Here is a 15,063-nt window from a genome sequence, read left to right on the forward strand (position 1 = left end):
CCTGCTCTTGATGGGGTTCCACTCCCTCTGAAGGAGCAGGTACGTATCTTGGTGGTACTTTGGGATCCTTTGCTGTCACTTGAGGATCAGGTGGCCTTGGTGGCTTGGAGTGTCGTCCATCAGCTTTGGCTAGCGGCCCAGCTGCACCCCTATCTGGACAGGGATAGCCTAACTACTGTAGTCTGTGCTCTGGTATCCTCTACATTAGATTATTGCAATGCGTTATACTTGGGGCTGCCTCTGAAGGCGTTCGGAAACTTCAGCTGGTGCAGAATTCATTGACCAGGTTGCTCACTGGGGCAAGATGGTTTGAGCATATAACGCCAATCCCAGCCCAACTGTGTTGGCTGCCAATTAGTTTCCAGGCCAAATTCAAAGTGATGGTTTTGCCCTATAAAGCTTCAGATGGTTCAAGAGACCTCAAGGGCCGGCTCTCCCCATATTAACTGACCTGGACTCCTCCACAAGAGGTCCAGAGAGTGGCAACACAAGAACAGGCCTTTTCTGCAGTGCTCTCCATCTGTGGAATTCTCTCCCCAGGGAGTTTCTCCATCTGTGGAATTCTCTCCCCAGGGGGAGACAATGGCGCCATTGTTATATCTTTAGGCACCAGGCAAAAACTTTCCTCTACAACCAGGTAAAATCACTTTGGGTTGCCCTGGGCAAGATAAAGCGATCAACAAATTCAGTAAATAAGAAAAATGATGATGGTGGTGGTGATGATGATGATGACATGTTTCAAATCAGTTTGCTTATTCTGTCTTCCACAGTAACATAGGAAGCTGCCTTATACCAAGTCAGACCATTGGTTCATCTCAGTACAGTGGTACCTCGGGTTAAGTATTTAATTCGTTCCAGAGGTCCATACTTAACCTGAAACTGAAGCACCACTTTAGCTAATGGGGTCTCCTGCTGCTGCTGCTGCTGCTGCTGCTGCTGCTGCTGCGCCGCCGGAGCACAATTTCTGTTCTCATCCTGAAGCAAAGTTCTTACCCTGAAGCACTATTTCTGGGGTAGCAGAGTTTGTAACCTGAAGCATATGTAACCCAAGGTACCACTGTATTGACTACACTGACTGGTAGCAGCTCTCCAGGATTTCATGCAGGAGTCCCTCTTACTCCTACCTGGAGATGCCAGGGATTGAACCTGAGACCTTCTGCTTGCAAGGCAGAGCAGACACTCTGCCACTGAGCTGTGGCCCCTCCCCAAAACTCTAGGAAGGCCTGCCTGTAAGGAGCGGGGAGCATCTTCAAAGGCTCTTTACTGCTAAAAGCCCTTGGCAGAGCACACTGGTAAACTGATGCATGGCCAGCTTCCTGTGCCGTGTCATAACTCTGGGAGTGATGGAAAGGCACAGGGCAGTCCTCCCTCTTGCAGGGCTTGGAAACTGCCACTTGCTTCTTGGATTCAGGGCAGTTTGTAGTTACAGTTTCCTATAAGGGCAGTTGCAGGGCAGGCAGGAAAGACCTGGATTTTGTTGAGAAAAAGTAGGACTAAGGTAGGTCTGCCTCTATTTTCAGTGGGCTTTGTGCCAAAGGCTCACTTCAAGAGCCAGAGCTATCCATCCCCCCGCCCTCCTGATCTCAGAGCCCCAAAGCACCCTCGGCAGATGCTGCTGGTCTGCCCAGAGTGGCCTCCTCCCAGCTTTCAGCTTTGCCCAGAATAATCACTGTTGGGTTTGCTGCAGTGCTGAGGTTCCCATAGGGCCAGCAGTGGACATTCCACCCCCCTCCTGGCAGGTCCTAGCTCAATTTGTCACTGGACACCAACTTTGAGGTCATCAGTGAAGCACTCAGAGACAAGAGGGAAGCCCTGGATTCAGGTGTTCAGAATTCCCCAGGATCATTTTGCTACTGACATGGGTCTAGTTACCCCTGTGTGTGTTTCTTCTTCTTGCATACTGGGGCAAATGAATTCTTATAAGAACAAGTTACAGTCAAGCAATGTAGTTGAGATCATACAATTGTGGAATTGGAAGGTACCCCAAGTGTCATCTCGTCCAATCCCCTGGCAAATAGACTTTCTGTTGTGGTGACCAAAACCTAGATCCAAGGTGCTCCTAGCTTATATCTGAGTTTCTAACACTGGGATTGGTGTTCTCTTGATGGCAGGGTTTAGTGGCGCATCTTAAGCACCACATCTGCAAATCAATCACCAAAGCACCAAACATGAACCCAATTTGAGGGATGGGGACTGCTTTGAAGAAGCCATTATCCTTGTGTAGACCTTACCAGACAAAAACAGCTTAATATCCACAAATTGCTATGATAAGGAAGAGTTGGGTTTCTGGGATTTCCATGGATAATTTTGGACCAGGAGCTCATTAGTGCTGTGGCTTCTTTCTTGATCTCATGCCAGTTGTGATATCAGCTGGGGAGTAGCAGTGAGCCCATCTGGTGCCTCTCCTGCCTTGGCTGTAGCTTCCTGTTGCTATGCATGGGGCGGGCGGGTGTGGAATGAAGCTGGCATTTTCCTGCACATTGCCTTTACAGAACTTGCTGCATACAGAGCTGCTGGAGCAGGAAGTGCTAGACAATGCCACCCTTTCAGCTGAGCCTTGACCATTTCCCTCTGTGGGTCCAGGAAACCCTCAGCCCAGAGGGTTTTGATTCCAGTGTATAAACCTTCCAGGAAAGGGATGGTGAGCTGATGCAGAGGGGAGGAGACAGGGCCCCAGAATGTTGCCTTGCACCTTCCTAACCGTTTCCCCCAACCCCCCCAAACTCAGCCAGAGAAGCTTCATTCATGATTCTGCAGCTGGGCCTGGAATCCCTCCTGGGTGAAGCCTTTTCAGAGTGACACTGCAGCTGTCAGCTCAGCGGGAGTGCAAGGCTTCCTTTTCTCCCCACTCCCAGATGATGAAACTATTTTGTGGGAGGAGAGAGGGTGCATAAACACCTCACAGAAAGTCATGGGATCCCTGTGGTTTTGAAGAGAGAACAGTGACTCTCCACAGAATGTTCAGTACACATTTGAATCTAGCGCTCCTGATTGCATGCTTGGGGGAATCCTTGGAGGCAGAATCCAGTTCTCAGGGGCAAGACACTGCACAGCCCCAAAGGAATGACAGATTTCAAGAGAAAAGCATCAATGTTTTGATGCCTGCTGGGAAGTTTTCTGACCTCCCCGGAAGGTTTATACGCAGTCTTAGAAGGACCTTCCTAAAATGTTGGGTCCTGTGACGTGTCCTCATGGTTACAGGTGACTCAGAGTTCGGTGGACTTCTACAGAAGTTTGCTTTGGGGAGATCTGACTGAGAGGTTTGACTGAACTGATCTGAGCTGTAACAAGATGAGCCCCATCCCAAGTTAAGCTGTTGGGGACCATGGTATGTTATGGTGATGTTGTATGTTCCGTTTGCTTGACTGGCTACTGATTTTAACATCTGCCTTGCACCAAGAGGCACCAGGGGCATGGCATGCCTTGATCTGCTTTTGGTACTCGAGTGTTGATTCCCTTCAGAGCATCCAAAGGTAGAAAGGCCCACTTTCAGTACCTGGACTTGAAGGCCTTGATCCAGCCCTATGTAGCTTGAATTGATATTGGGGTGGGTGGTATGTTTGCTCTAGTTTAGCAGAGGCAAATACTGAGGCTAGTGAGCTTCTGTGCAGCCCTAAATTAGGTTGTATGACGAAGCAAAGTCACAGCTTTTTGGAGGGATCTTTAAGACGGGACTACTGAGTCCTGGCAGAGGGCAAGAGCAAATCTCGATTTACCTTTAAGATATCCAAATATGGAGCTTGGTGATGGGCAGTGCTGAGTCACTCTGTAAGATTTCCTCAGTTTACTCAGTCAGGATGAGAACCGCAGGCAGTGAAATGTGAGGCTGCTTCCGTGCTGAGCTTCTGACACTTGTTTATCTCATCTAGAGCAGACCACAGATGGGAAAGTTGTGCCACTCTGTCCTTGTACTCCTCTGGGTGACCACTTTATTAATCTTTCATCCTGATCTGCTTCTACAAAGTTTATGCGGGGGCCAGACTATGTCCAGTCATTGCTGAACATTTGTTCTTATTTGTTTGTGGGTTATATGCCTTCCAGTTAATTATTTGTTTATCACACACCTTTCAGTGCATTTCCCCATCACTTTCCTAGCCTCAAAAGTCCATCATCTTCTTTAGGTGGATTTGTCACTATAGAGCACTCTCATTCACTTTAATTGTACAAACCTCCAGTGTGTACTTTATACCCTCTCTAGGGGCTGTGCTAGGAAATGTTCTCTATATATCAGAATGTTCCTGAATAGTGCGCTGTGCCGTATGTGGAATAGCTATGATTGTGACACCCTTTGCAGCTCTAAAAGCTATTTCATGTTTCATGTAAGTTATCTTTTGTTATGGTTATAAGACCCATTGAAAAAATACAGATTGTGGATAACAGTACACTAAATATTTCATTTCTATAGAACAGAGCTTTCCAAACTTTTCATGTTGGTGACACAATTTTTAGACATGCATCATTTTGTGACTTTACTAGCACACCAGAGGTTAAACTAACTCCTTTCCAGCCCTGGGAGAAACACGGGGAACATTCACACGACACACTTACACATTGCAGCCGACACACTACTAACAGGTACTACTAACACTACTAACACATAGTATGGAAACATTAGAGATCCACTTTACATCACTTCACTGTAAAGTGAGATAGTGTTGGTAGGAGGAGCAGACCTAGCCAGGGTCTTCTGCAGGTGGCTTTTTAATGAGGGTAACTGCTAAACCAGCAATTCTGAAAGTGGGTGTTACTGCCCCCCACCCCAGGAGGGTTACTGGGGGAGTAAATGACTATCAGACTTTGAAAAGCTGGTATCACTGGGTCAAGTTCATCAGCTTTGTTGAATTGAACTAAATAGTTTTAATTGCATTTTGAATAAATGTGCAATTAATTGTTACCGTTCTGAATATTATTGTGTTATTATCTTTCTTAGTGGCTCATGCAAACTGCTATTGTGAATAATACATTTTATAGGCTAGGATAAGCGAGCACTGGGGTTGAGTTTATGGGACCAAAGGTGCAGTGGCCTGAAAGCTACTATGCTAGAGGATAACTAGGGATCTGTCAGGATAAGGGATTTTTTTCCAAGGGCAGCCCAGATCTTAGCCTCACCACAAAGCCCCCTCACTCAACCACCGCTGGTGATTTGTCTGCAAGCAAGACACATCCTCCATCACATCCAGTCATACACTGACTTCTTGCTGAAGTGCATCATTGCTCATAGAGAAAGCTGTAGGTAGGATCTCCCTGTAGACTTTGGCAGACAGCCAGGCTGGTGCAACCTCCCATCTAACTGTGCCATTCCTAGTTGCCAGAACTGGTGCCTGGAAGTCATGGATGCTTGAGCTGAGGTTCCTGCATTGCAGGGGGTTCAGCTCCCTTCCAACGCTACAGTTTATGATTCTAAGTCTTTCGCTGTCAGGCCGTGATGTCCAACTGCAGGCCTGCTTCCAAGAACCGTGTACCAGTGGGGGGTGGGGGACCATCTTGGGAGTCAGGTGCTGCTGTGCTTTGTCCCACTATGGGCTTCTTCAGAGGCACAGGAGTTTTTTTATTCAAGCTAATGGACCCGTGGAATGAGGAGTAGTGAGTGGAAAATTGGAGGTGGTCTGAGAAATTTGCCCTGAATTGTTGTGCCTGGAGGAAGATGTTCTGAGGCTTCCAGGTTCCTTCAGGGTTTGTACATTCCAGCCTCCACTGGATGAAAACTCTGCCTCTGAATTATTGCAGCCAATCCGCAGCCAGCCTATGTTCAGGACAATTGGGCTGATTTCAACATCCCTTGGCCCATCTCATTGGCCTCACCACTGTGCCAAGGGGGACAATTCTTGGCAACTGCTGAGTGTGAGAGACCCATCAGAATCTTCTCAGAGATGGGTGTGGGGATTGACAGATTGGGGGGACACACGACATGGTTGGTGCTAGCAGGGTTGTGGGAAGGGGGATTACCTTTCTCTGCAATTGCAAACCTACTAATGCTTGCCTCCCTCCTCTCCTTTCTTTTTTAGACTGTCAGCATCAACAAGGCCATTAATGCTCAGGAAGTTGCCGTCAAAGAGAAACACGCCAGAAATATCCTTTTGGAATTTGGCAGCTTTGGGGGAAGGTGGAGGCAGAGGCTGCATCTGCGTCTGCCTTGCTGGGGCAAAATGCCCATCGTGGCCTGGCCAAGCTGAGCTGGAACAAAGCACCTGTGTTAGGATTGTGTGTGTGTGTGTGTGTGTGTGTCTGTCTGTCTGTGGTTGTGTGTGTGTGTGTGTGTGTGTGTGTGTGTGTGTGTTCAGTGTGTGTAGATGCTGGGCTTTGAGCCTGCTTGTTGCCCGAAAGCACTGCCCTATATTCTCCATGCTCCCTTCCTTGGAATTCTTTCCTTAGCCTGCATCTCTCACCATGCATCCTGGGGACGCACCACGAGAAAGGAGCCCACACCTTCTGGGCCGTCGTGAGCCGGCTGCCCCTCTCCAGCAATGCCGTCCTCTGCTGGAAATTTTGCCACGTCTTCCACAAGCTCCTCCGTGATGGACATCCAAATGTAAGGGCAGCAGCCTCTTCTCCCAAAGCCTCTCTCTGCTCTGGAGGTCCTGAACTGACCAGCTTCCTGTTTCTGCTTGTGGAACTCGGGTGTTGGGATGCAGGGCGGGTGATGCCAATTCCTTTTCCCCTCTTACCTGCTTTAAAATCCATGTTGAGATGGAGCCAACGAAAGGCCTTCGTTTAGAGGCTGGGGACAGAGCGTGGGGGCAGGGGACACAGGATTCCACCTCTTTTCTTTCGGGGGCTGACTAGGACCAATGCCCTCTTTTATTCATTACTTTTATCCTACTTCTCTGTCCGCGGACACACTAAGCAGCTTACAAGGTTTAGAAATGATCAAGGAATTGCTTGTCATTATAAAAACAAATCGTTTAAGGCAGCAGCAGATCAGATTCAATCCAGATCCAGGTTTCAGGAAGCAGAGCAGCTTTAAAAGCCAGCAGTGAAAGGTAACAGCTGAAGACCTAAAGCCTTGTTGAAACCAGTTTTCAGTAAACATTAATAAAGAAATAGCCTGACAGGCCTCCAGGGCAGGAGTTCCACAATATTGAAATGGTATAATGTTACCTTAAAAAAAAAAATCCTTTTTTGGTCACCACCAATTTAGAAACATAGCTAATGGTGATAACCTGTAAGGAAATCTGAGATAAATATATGCTTAATTATAGCATTATGATAGTGCTCCAGCTCCATATCATTATTATTTTTAAGTTGCAAAAGTCTTTGAGATTTATTTAAAGATAGATTACCCCCCAAAATAGGATCATAAAGTGGTACCCACTGCAAGGGCCACCCCAGGGTTTCCCAGACATCTGAGTTCATTGACCCCTTCAAGGGGGTCCTCAGCACTGGTTTCAGGGGGCCCTGTCTGCTCCTAGACCTGTGGGGTGTCTGCCTCATACCCCAAAAGTCCAAATCTGGTCCCAGGTCAATGCTAGGCATGACAGCTCCCTACCTGCTCCATGTGGTCCTGTTGCTACCCATTGCTGAGATAGGGTCCCGCTTCCCAGTCTACTGCCTTCATCATATTGCTTCCTTGAGCCACCCTTTCTTTTAAACAACCTCCTGGGCGCTCCAGAGTCCCTTTCTGATGGCGTCAATTCTCTGCCATCTGCACCATTTTTCTCAAACCTCGTTGTCCACCTCCCCTTCCTTCAGCCTCCAGTTTTAGGGTTCGGTGCCTACCCTGAACCTTTCCTTCAGCTTCCTCGCCTCAGGGCTGCTTTGTCCCCTAAACTTCCCATGTCCCAGGACTCCTTCCTGAGATACTGCTGCCCCTGTGTGAGGTTTTATTCCCAGCCAGACTTCCAGCTGTCCTTTCCCTCACAGAAGTTGGACTGCAAACTGCCTGTAGTTCTCCATGCAGCTGAGTATTCAGTCCCACCTCAGCAGCTCAGCCAAGCAGCATGGGAGGCTTTGCCACCACAAGCCTGATACAGGTTATACAGATGCGTCGCTGGCATCCAGTACCTGAAGATTTTATCAAAATCCTTTTCTCCGGCAGGTCTTGAAGGACTCTGTGAGGTACAAGAGCGAGCTCAGCGACACCAGCCGTATGTGGGTAAGTGCTGGCTGGGCCTGGAGAGAGTCCCATCATCTGCTGACAAGGTCCTGAGTCAGGGAACCAGCTAGATGCCTCCCCTTTGGATCAGGAGGGCAGACAAGTGTGGAAGTCCGCTTGGTAATGGCACATGTTTTTCAGAAGCTCAGAAGCTCATTCAATAAACCAAATTTGGATCATACTGCCCCCGCCCCCCGAGCTCCCTGCCAAATTCCCTATTCCTTGAGCCAGCTGGCCAAGCATGTTCAATTCTGAACAGTCTGCTGGTGTTTCTGTTGTTGCTGCTGCTACTCTTATCAGCCCCTTCTCCTTCCCCACCTGTCTGTTGCTCTTCTGAGTTGACTTCAGGGCTCTTGGGAAGGCAAAGGGTTGTGGGTGGATGAGTGTTCCACACACCCACTGGGCATATGCTGCTAATAGTTCTTCACACCCACCAGTCTGCCTTTCCAGACATGCTCCAGTTCAGACTCTTGCTAATTGCCAATCTCTGGAGGGCAGGCACCAGTGGAGAAGGAGATCCAGCCTTTTGAAAGCTGGTCTCCCTGGCCAAGAGTCTCTGAATGAGAATGTGGGCGAGGGAAGGCATTGCACATCCTGGAAGCTGTGAGTTGGCTTGATACTGGTTGCAAGACAGAGAGTGCGCACTGTGTGAGCCCATCTACTACTGAGCCTGTTCCAAAGTCCTTGTATGAATTTACAAAGACCTGAACGCCTTAGCTCCAGGTACCTGCAGTACCGCTTGAAGCCTGATATCCCAGCTCAGTCACTGAGGTCATCTGCAGGAGCTTCGTTGGTTGTTCCCTGAGTTGGCAAGGCTCGTTTGACAAAAACAAGGAACCAAGCCTTTAGTGTCATCAACCCAGCCCTGTGGAACACTATGCCACTAGAATTTGACAGACCCCTTGTGTGCCAACTTTTAAATGCCAGCTGAAAGCTTTTCTATTCCACCAGGCCTATACAGGCAATTCAGAATTCATCTTTCCACAATAGTTAATGGATGTATGTTTTCAAACATTTTTCAGGTTGTTATTTTATGGCTTTCTGGTTTCATTGCGGCAAACCACTTTGATTTTTTTTATGATACAGCAAGATAAAAATATGTTTACAAATAAATACATAAATATGTCCTGAATAAATAAAATAAAATAGCGCCCAGGCACACACAGGCTCTCCTTCTCTCCCTCCCTTCTTCTCACCCCTGATACTGGCCAGCTCATGCAAATCTGTGCGCCAGAGCAGCATTAGACTTCTCTTGAGCTTTGGAGATTCTCCACGTGTGTCTTCAGGGCTGTAGCTTAGCAGGTGCCCCTTATTCTCATAGGAACATAGGAAGCTGCCTTATACTGAGTCAGATCCTTTGTCCATCTAGCTCCATATTTTCTGCACAGACTGGCAGAGACTCTCTGTGGCTTCAGGCAGGAGACACTTCCCAGCTCCAACTAGAGATGCTGGACTTGGGGCATGCTTCCTGCATGCCAAGCAGATGCTCTGTCAGTGTCCTTGTAAAAGCTCCCAGTGGAAAATGCTTATTTATTTCCAGGAGGGAGACAGCTCCTCCTGGCAGCCCTGGTCCTCACTCTCTCCTACCCCCTTCTCCCCCTTAGGGCCACCTGAGCGAGGGCTACGGGCAGCTGTGCAGCATCTACCTCAAACTGCTGAGAACCAAGATGGAGTTCCACACAAAAGTAAGTGGGGCTGTTTGCCTCTTCCAGTCGTCTGCAAAGCACTCTGGGTACCCAAGGGATCTCTGGCTGGGCAGAGGAACAAAAAGGCCAGAGGTGGCGGCGGCAGCAGCCTCCCTCGGGGATGCAGGATTTAGCCCCACCTGGGAACTGGATGCCATCACTGACAGGGCATTGTGGGTCCTAATTCTCATGCAGGTGGGACAACCTGAATTGTCTTGTGGATCTGTGGCTCACTCCTTTTAAAATTGACTTGGCAGCTCAGTTGGGTGGAGCATGGTGCCGATAATCAAGGTTACGGGTTCGATCCCTGTATGGGACAGCTGCATATTCCTGCATTGCAGGGGGTAGGACTAGATGATCCTCAGGGTCCCTGCCTATGAATGATAGCGCTGGAAGAGAGTAGGCTGCTTATACATAGGCCAACCATCTTCCCATCTAGCTCAGTATTGCCCAGCTGACAGGCAGTGGCTCTGCTGGGCTTCAGGCATCAGACCCTCTCAGCCCTACCTGGAGATGTTGCTGGGGAGAGACCCTGGGACCTTCTGCATGAAAGGGAGATGCTCTACCAATGAGCCATAACCCTCCCCTGATTTATGGGTCCCTGGATTGGACATGCCAAAGGGAAGGACCATCTGGAGCTCCCTCACCACCCACCACAATACTTCCGGGTGTGTCTGTTTTGCACTGTGGATGGCTCCACCTGACTGTGGCCTTTCCCTCCCTTGTGCTTTAACACAGCCAAAGAATCTGGGAAGGGAAAAGATGGAAGACAGTTTTTGTGCCCTGCTTTTATTCATCGCCAGCCACTCCTTACTGTTTCCTGCCCTTTCCTGACTGGGAAGCAGGAACTTTGGGAACCACCCAGAGAACTACAGGGCAGTATAGTTATGCAGAAGAGAGCCAGAGTGGTGTAGTGGTTAGAATGCTGCCCTAGGACCAGGGACAGACCAGGGTTCGTATTTTTATTTTTTTTTAAAAAAAAATAATATTTATTAGAGTTTCAACAAAAAAAGTTACAAAGATAGTAAAAAGAAAATACAAAAAATACAAAAGCCAGAAAAAAATAAAAACAGTTAAAAATAAATCCCTCTTTCTGTTATCTTACCATTCATTTACTTATTTCCATGACTTCCTCACACCTCCCTTTTTTGTATTCCAGTTAATAGTTAGTTCAGCAAATCCATACCCTCTTTGTTTACTCTTAGTTCTTTATCTTCACATATTATAACTTCGAATTTTCATCTAATATCAATCCATTTTTACATATTCCTATTTTACCTTATTGCTAAAACCACTTCATTTCGTTCCAACATCATTTTAACATTCAATAATTTTACAGTGTTTCTGTAAATAGTCTTTAAATTTCTACCAATCTTCTTCCACCAACTCTTCTCCCTGGTCTCGGATTCTGCCAGTCATTTTCGCCAATTCCATATAGTCCATTACTTTCATCTGCCATTCTTCCAGGGTGGGTAGATCTTGTGTCTTCCAATACTTTGTGATGAGTATTATTGCTGCTGCTGTAGCATACATAAAGAAAGTTCTATCCTTCTTTGGCACCAATTGGCCGACCATGCCCAGGAGAAAAGCCTCTGGTTTCTTCAGGAAGGTATATTTAAATACCTTTTTCATTTCATTATAAATCATCTCCCAGAAAGCCTTGATCCTTGGGCACGTCCACCAAAGGTGAAAGAATGTACCTTCAGTCTCTTTACATTTCCAGCATTTATTATCGGGCAAATGATAGATTTTTGCAAGTTTGACTGGTGTCATGTACCACCTGTGTATCATTTTCATAATATTCTCTCTTAGGGCATTGCATGCCGTAAATTTCATACCTGTGGTCCACAACTGTTCCCAGTCAGCGAACATAATGTTATGTCCAACATCTTGTGCCTATTTAATCATAGCAGATTTTACCATTTCATCCTGAGTATTCCATTTCAACAGCAAGTTATACATTCTTGATAATATCTTAGTTTTGGGTTCTAGTAGTTCTGTTTCCAATTTTGATTTTTCCACCTGGAAGCCAATTTTTTTATCCAGATTGTAGGCCTCCCTTATTTGAAAATAATGAAGCCAATCTCGCACTTTATCTTTAAGCTTCTCAAAACTCTGCAATTTCAGTTTATCACCCTCCTGTTCCAGAATCTCCCAATATTTTGGCCAATTGGCCTCCATATTGAGTTTTTTCAGAGCCTTCGCTTCCATAGGTGATAGCCACCTTGGGGTTTTATTTTCAAGTAAGTTCAAAGGGTTCAAATCCCTCACTCGGCCAGTCACTGTCTCTCAGCCTAATCTACCTCACAGGGTTGATGTGAGGATGAAATGGAGGAGGGGGAGAATCATGTGCACCACCTTGAGCTCCTTGGAGAAAAAGGTGGGATATAAATTTAATAAATAAATAAATAAGAGATCTGCTAACTCCTTTTGACATATGAGGGGTCGGGCTAGGTGGCCTCAAGCAGACAGGCAGGATGGTGGCATGTACCTGGGTGTATTCTCTCTCTCTCTCTCACACACACACACACACACACACACACGTATGCAAATTGCTCCCTGGGGACAAACAGCCTGAGCTTGCTTCCTCCCTGCCTGCCTGCCTGCGCCCTTCCTTGGCTCCCAGAATGTTCCTTTGCAAGCCTCCCTTCCCGCGTTGTGATTGGCTCAAGACAGGCCCATTTGTCTCGCCTGCATCCCGTTTGGGGAGTGGAGCCGGCAGCAGGTATTTATAGAATGGAATCCGGCTGACTGGACCAGGAAGCTTGGCTCAGAACCAGAGTCCTCAGGCAAGCAGGCAGGCGGGGAGGCCTTTGCTTCTGCAAGCCAAGCATGGTCCCCTCTGGTGGCCAGAGGGTGCTTGTGAAAAGGAACAGTGACGAATGAGGTGGGGCAGGGGATTGCCACTGCTTCTGAAGTGTGGCTAGGCTTCACCACTGTGGCCAGGATTAGCCCAGCCCATTCTTCAGAGATCCTGTGGCCACATTCCAGGGCTGGTTTCACATCCTCTGTTCACTTTTTCCTTTCTCAGCTGGGGTTTATGATGCAGCTCGCTGTGGTTAAAGGGATGGATGTATTTCCCCTGGGCCCACCCTTCCCTGTTCTTCAAAAGGGGTCCCAGAAGAGGCCATGTCTTATTCTGGGGGAGCAGAGGGAGAGAAGTTCAACATCACCTGCCCATTGATGGAGGGGAAGCTGCTGAGGGCCATCGCTGGAGGGGCAAAAGCCCTGGAAGGGGGTCTGGCAGGAGGAGCCCACTTCACTGGACCTGCCTTGAGCCACAGCTTTGGCCTGACTTTCTGTCTCCCCTCATACAGAACCCCAGGTTCCCAGGAAACCTCCAGATGTCAGATAGGCAGCTTGACGAGACCGGCGAGAATGACGTGAATAACTTGTAAGTGCTGCTTGGCAGGGGGTTGGGGGGGCATTGGTGGCGGCTGCTTTTCCTTTCTGGGATCAGGGCAATGATGGTGGGCAAGAGGGTGGGCTGCCTGTTTGGTGGTGGCCCCAGGTGGGTGGGTGAGTGGTGGGGGCAGATTTCTTTCAAGCTCACAGGTTGAGGCTCTGTCAAGTCTCTTGGCTCCCCTGCTATGTGAAGCCATGAGCTGCTTCTGGGACTCCACAAAGTTTCTGCGATGGTCCTGTGGCAGTAAAAGACCACAACCTCCACATTCTCAGTGTTGCAGCATCCTCCATTCAGTCTCTCTCTTTCTCACTCAGTTTCCAACTCACTGTGGAGATGTTCGATTACCTGGAGTGTGAGCTGAACCTATTTCAGACAGGTAAGGTTTCACAGTTCAAAGCATGCCAGAAACCTCTGCAAGGCACAATTCAGGGAGGTGTGGTTAATTCATTGGCCGTTTGCCCCACTCTTTATGGATGGCAAGCATGTTTTCCCTTCCCTTAGGAAGAAATTGTTGTCCTTTGGGGCAGAGGGTGTTCCTGGACCCCCAGATGGCATCTCCCATTGCAAACAAAGCAAAAACACCACACACACAAAATGGGAGTTTCAGTTTCAGACTAGAGAGAAGGTTGTAGAGTGGAAGAGAGCTCATCTTCCCCTTGAGGGGCACATGCATTCCAGCGTGTGTTTATCTCTTTTTGTTTCCCTTCTGCTGAGTCCTGCACTGACCTGGTGCAGATTTCCCTTTCTCTCCTATGTATGCACCACTCTTCCACTTCCTTCTGGAATTGTCTACACCCTGCAAATTCAGCATTATTTGCAGGAAAAGAGCAATTCAGGTCCACATATCTAATAAAGTGTGCCAGGAAACAGGGGCGGGGGATTTGAAGTGAGGCTGTGAAATAACCCAGGTTCAGCTTCTCTTCATTTTAAAACACACAAACAGAGTGGATGAAATTAGCCAGATGCCTGCAGAGCACTAGGTGCCCAGACGTACGTTCGCCCACAAAAAATAAAAAGGCAGCAGCTTTTGCGTTGAAGAAGGCTTGGGTGAAATGAGGATCGGGAAGAGGGACAGCTCAGGATTCCTGGCTAGGCTAGCCACATGACAGATGGGTTGTATCTCTTAGAAGAGACATGAGGGTCCTCCTGAACAAAGTGGAGGAGAAGGCTGTGGAGACAATGCTTCATTTTTAACCAATCTCATTTTTGGGAAGTCTCCTCTTGGATACTGTTGGGCTTCCTTAACCATTCTCACTTTCACTGGCATATGCTGCATTTGATACCCACTGTGGTGCCGCTTTTGAGTCTGGGGTTGCCTCCCTTGTTAGTTGGCCAGCTATTCTAGGGCACAATCTTTAGAAATGACCCTTCTTTGTTGTGACTGGAACATGTACAATACTTACCCAACCCTTTCTGCTTTCCTGTGCTCCTTCCCTTCCAGTCTTCAGCTCCTTGGACATGTCTCGCTCTGTGTCGGTCACGGCTTCCGGGCAGTGCCGCTTGGCCCCACTAATCCAGGTCATCCTTGACTGCAGCCACCTCTATGACTACACAGTCAAACTCCTCTTCAAGCTCCACTCCTGTGAGTACAAATCTGACTGTCCCCTTGGGGACTTGGATTCCCTTCCCCCACCTCTCTCATTCATTGTGCTCCAGTTATCACAGCAATGATAGTTGGGGTGGCTGAGACATCCCACACCTCACTCCCTGCTGGAAGGATTGTAGGCACGTAGGAAGCTGTCTTATATGGAGTCAGACCAATGGTCCAGCTAGCTCAGTATTGTCTACACTGACCGGCAGCAGTTCTCCAGGGCTTCAGGCAAGGAGCCTTTTTTCCCAGCCCTCCCTTGAGATGCCATTGGGGATTGAACCTGGCGCCT

The 15,063-nt window shown here is 48.1% G+C and overlaps 1 protein-coding gene across 4 annotated transcripts in view; it reads left to right on the forward strand.

The window, feature by feature from the left end:
* Positions 1-15,063, forward strand: part of HIP1 (huntingtin interacting protein 1) — a 70,037-nt gene that overhangs the window by 32,084 nt on the left and 22,890 nt on the right. For 3 of the 4 annotated variants that reach the window (XM_081843076.1, XM_081843073.1, XM_081843074.1), the window contains exons 2-8: positions 6,006-6,069; positions 6,387-6,529; positions 8,036-8,092; positions 9,697-9,777; positions 13,095-13,171; positions 13,498-13,559; positions 14,625-14,765. In XM_081843076.1, coding sequence (XP_081699202.1) covers positions 8,087-8,092; positions 9,697-9,777; positions 13,095-13,171; positions 13,498-13,559; positions 14,625-14,765 — 367 coding nt within the window. In that variant the 5' untranslated portion in view covers positions 6,006-6,069; positions 6,387-6,529; positions 8,036-8,086. Of the gene's footprint in view, positions 1-3,309; positions 3,329-6,005; positions 6,070-6,386; positions 6,530-8,035; positions 8,093-9,696; positions 9,778-13,094; positions 13,172-13,497; positions 13,560-14,624; positions 14,766-15,063 lie in introns of those variants that run through there. The other variant, XM_081843075.1, reaches the window with a different exon arrangement.

The sequence above is a fragment of the Podarcis erhardii genome (genome assembly GCF_964252035.2).
Source record: "Podarcis erhardii genome assembly, chromosome: 16".
NCBI classification, from domain to species: domain Eukaryota; kingdom Metazoa; phylum Chordata; class Lepidosauria; order Squamata; family Lacertidae; genus Podarcis; species Podarcis erhardii.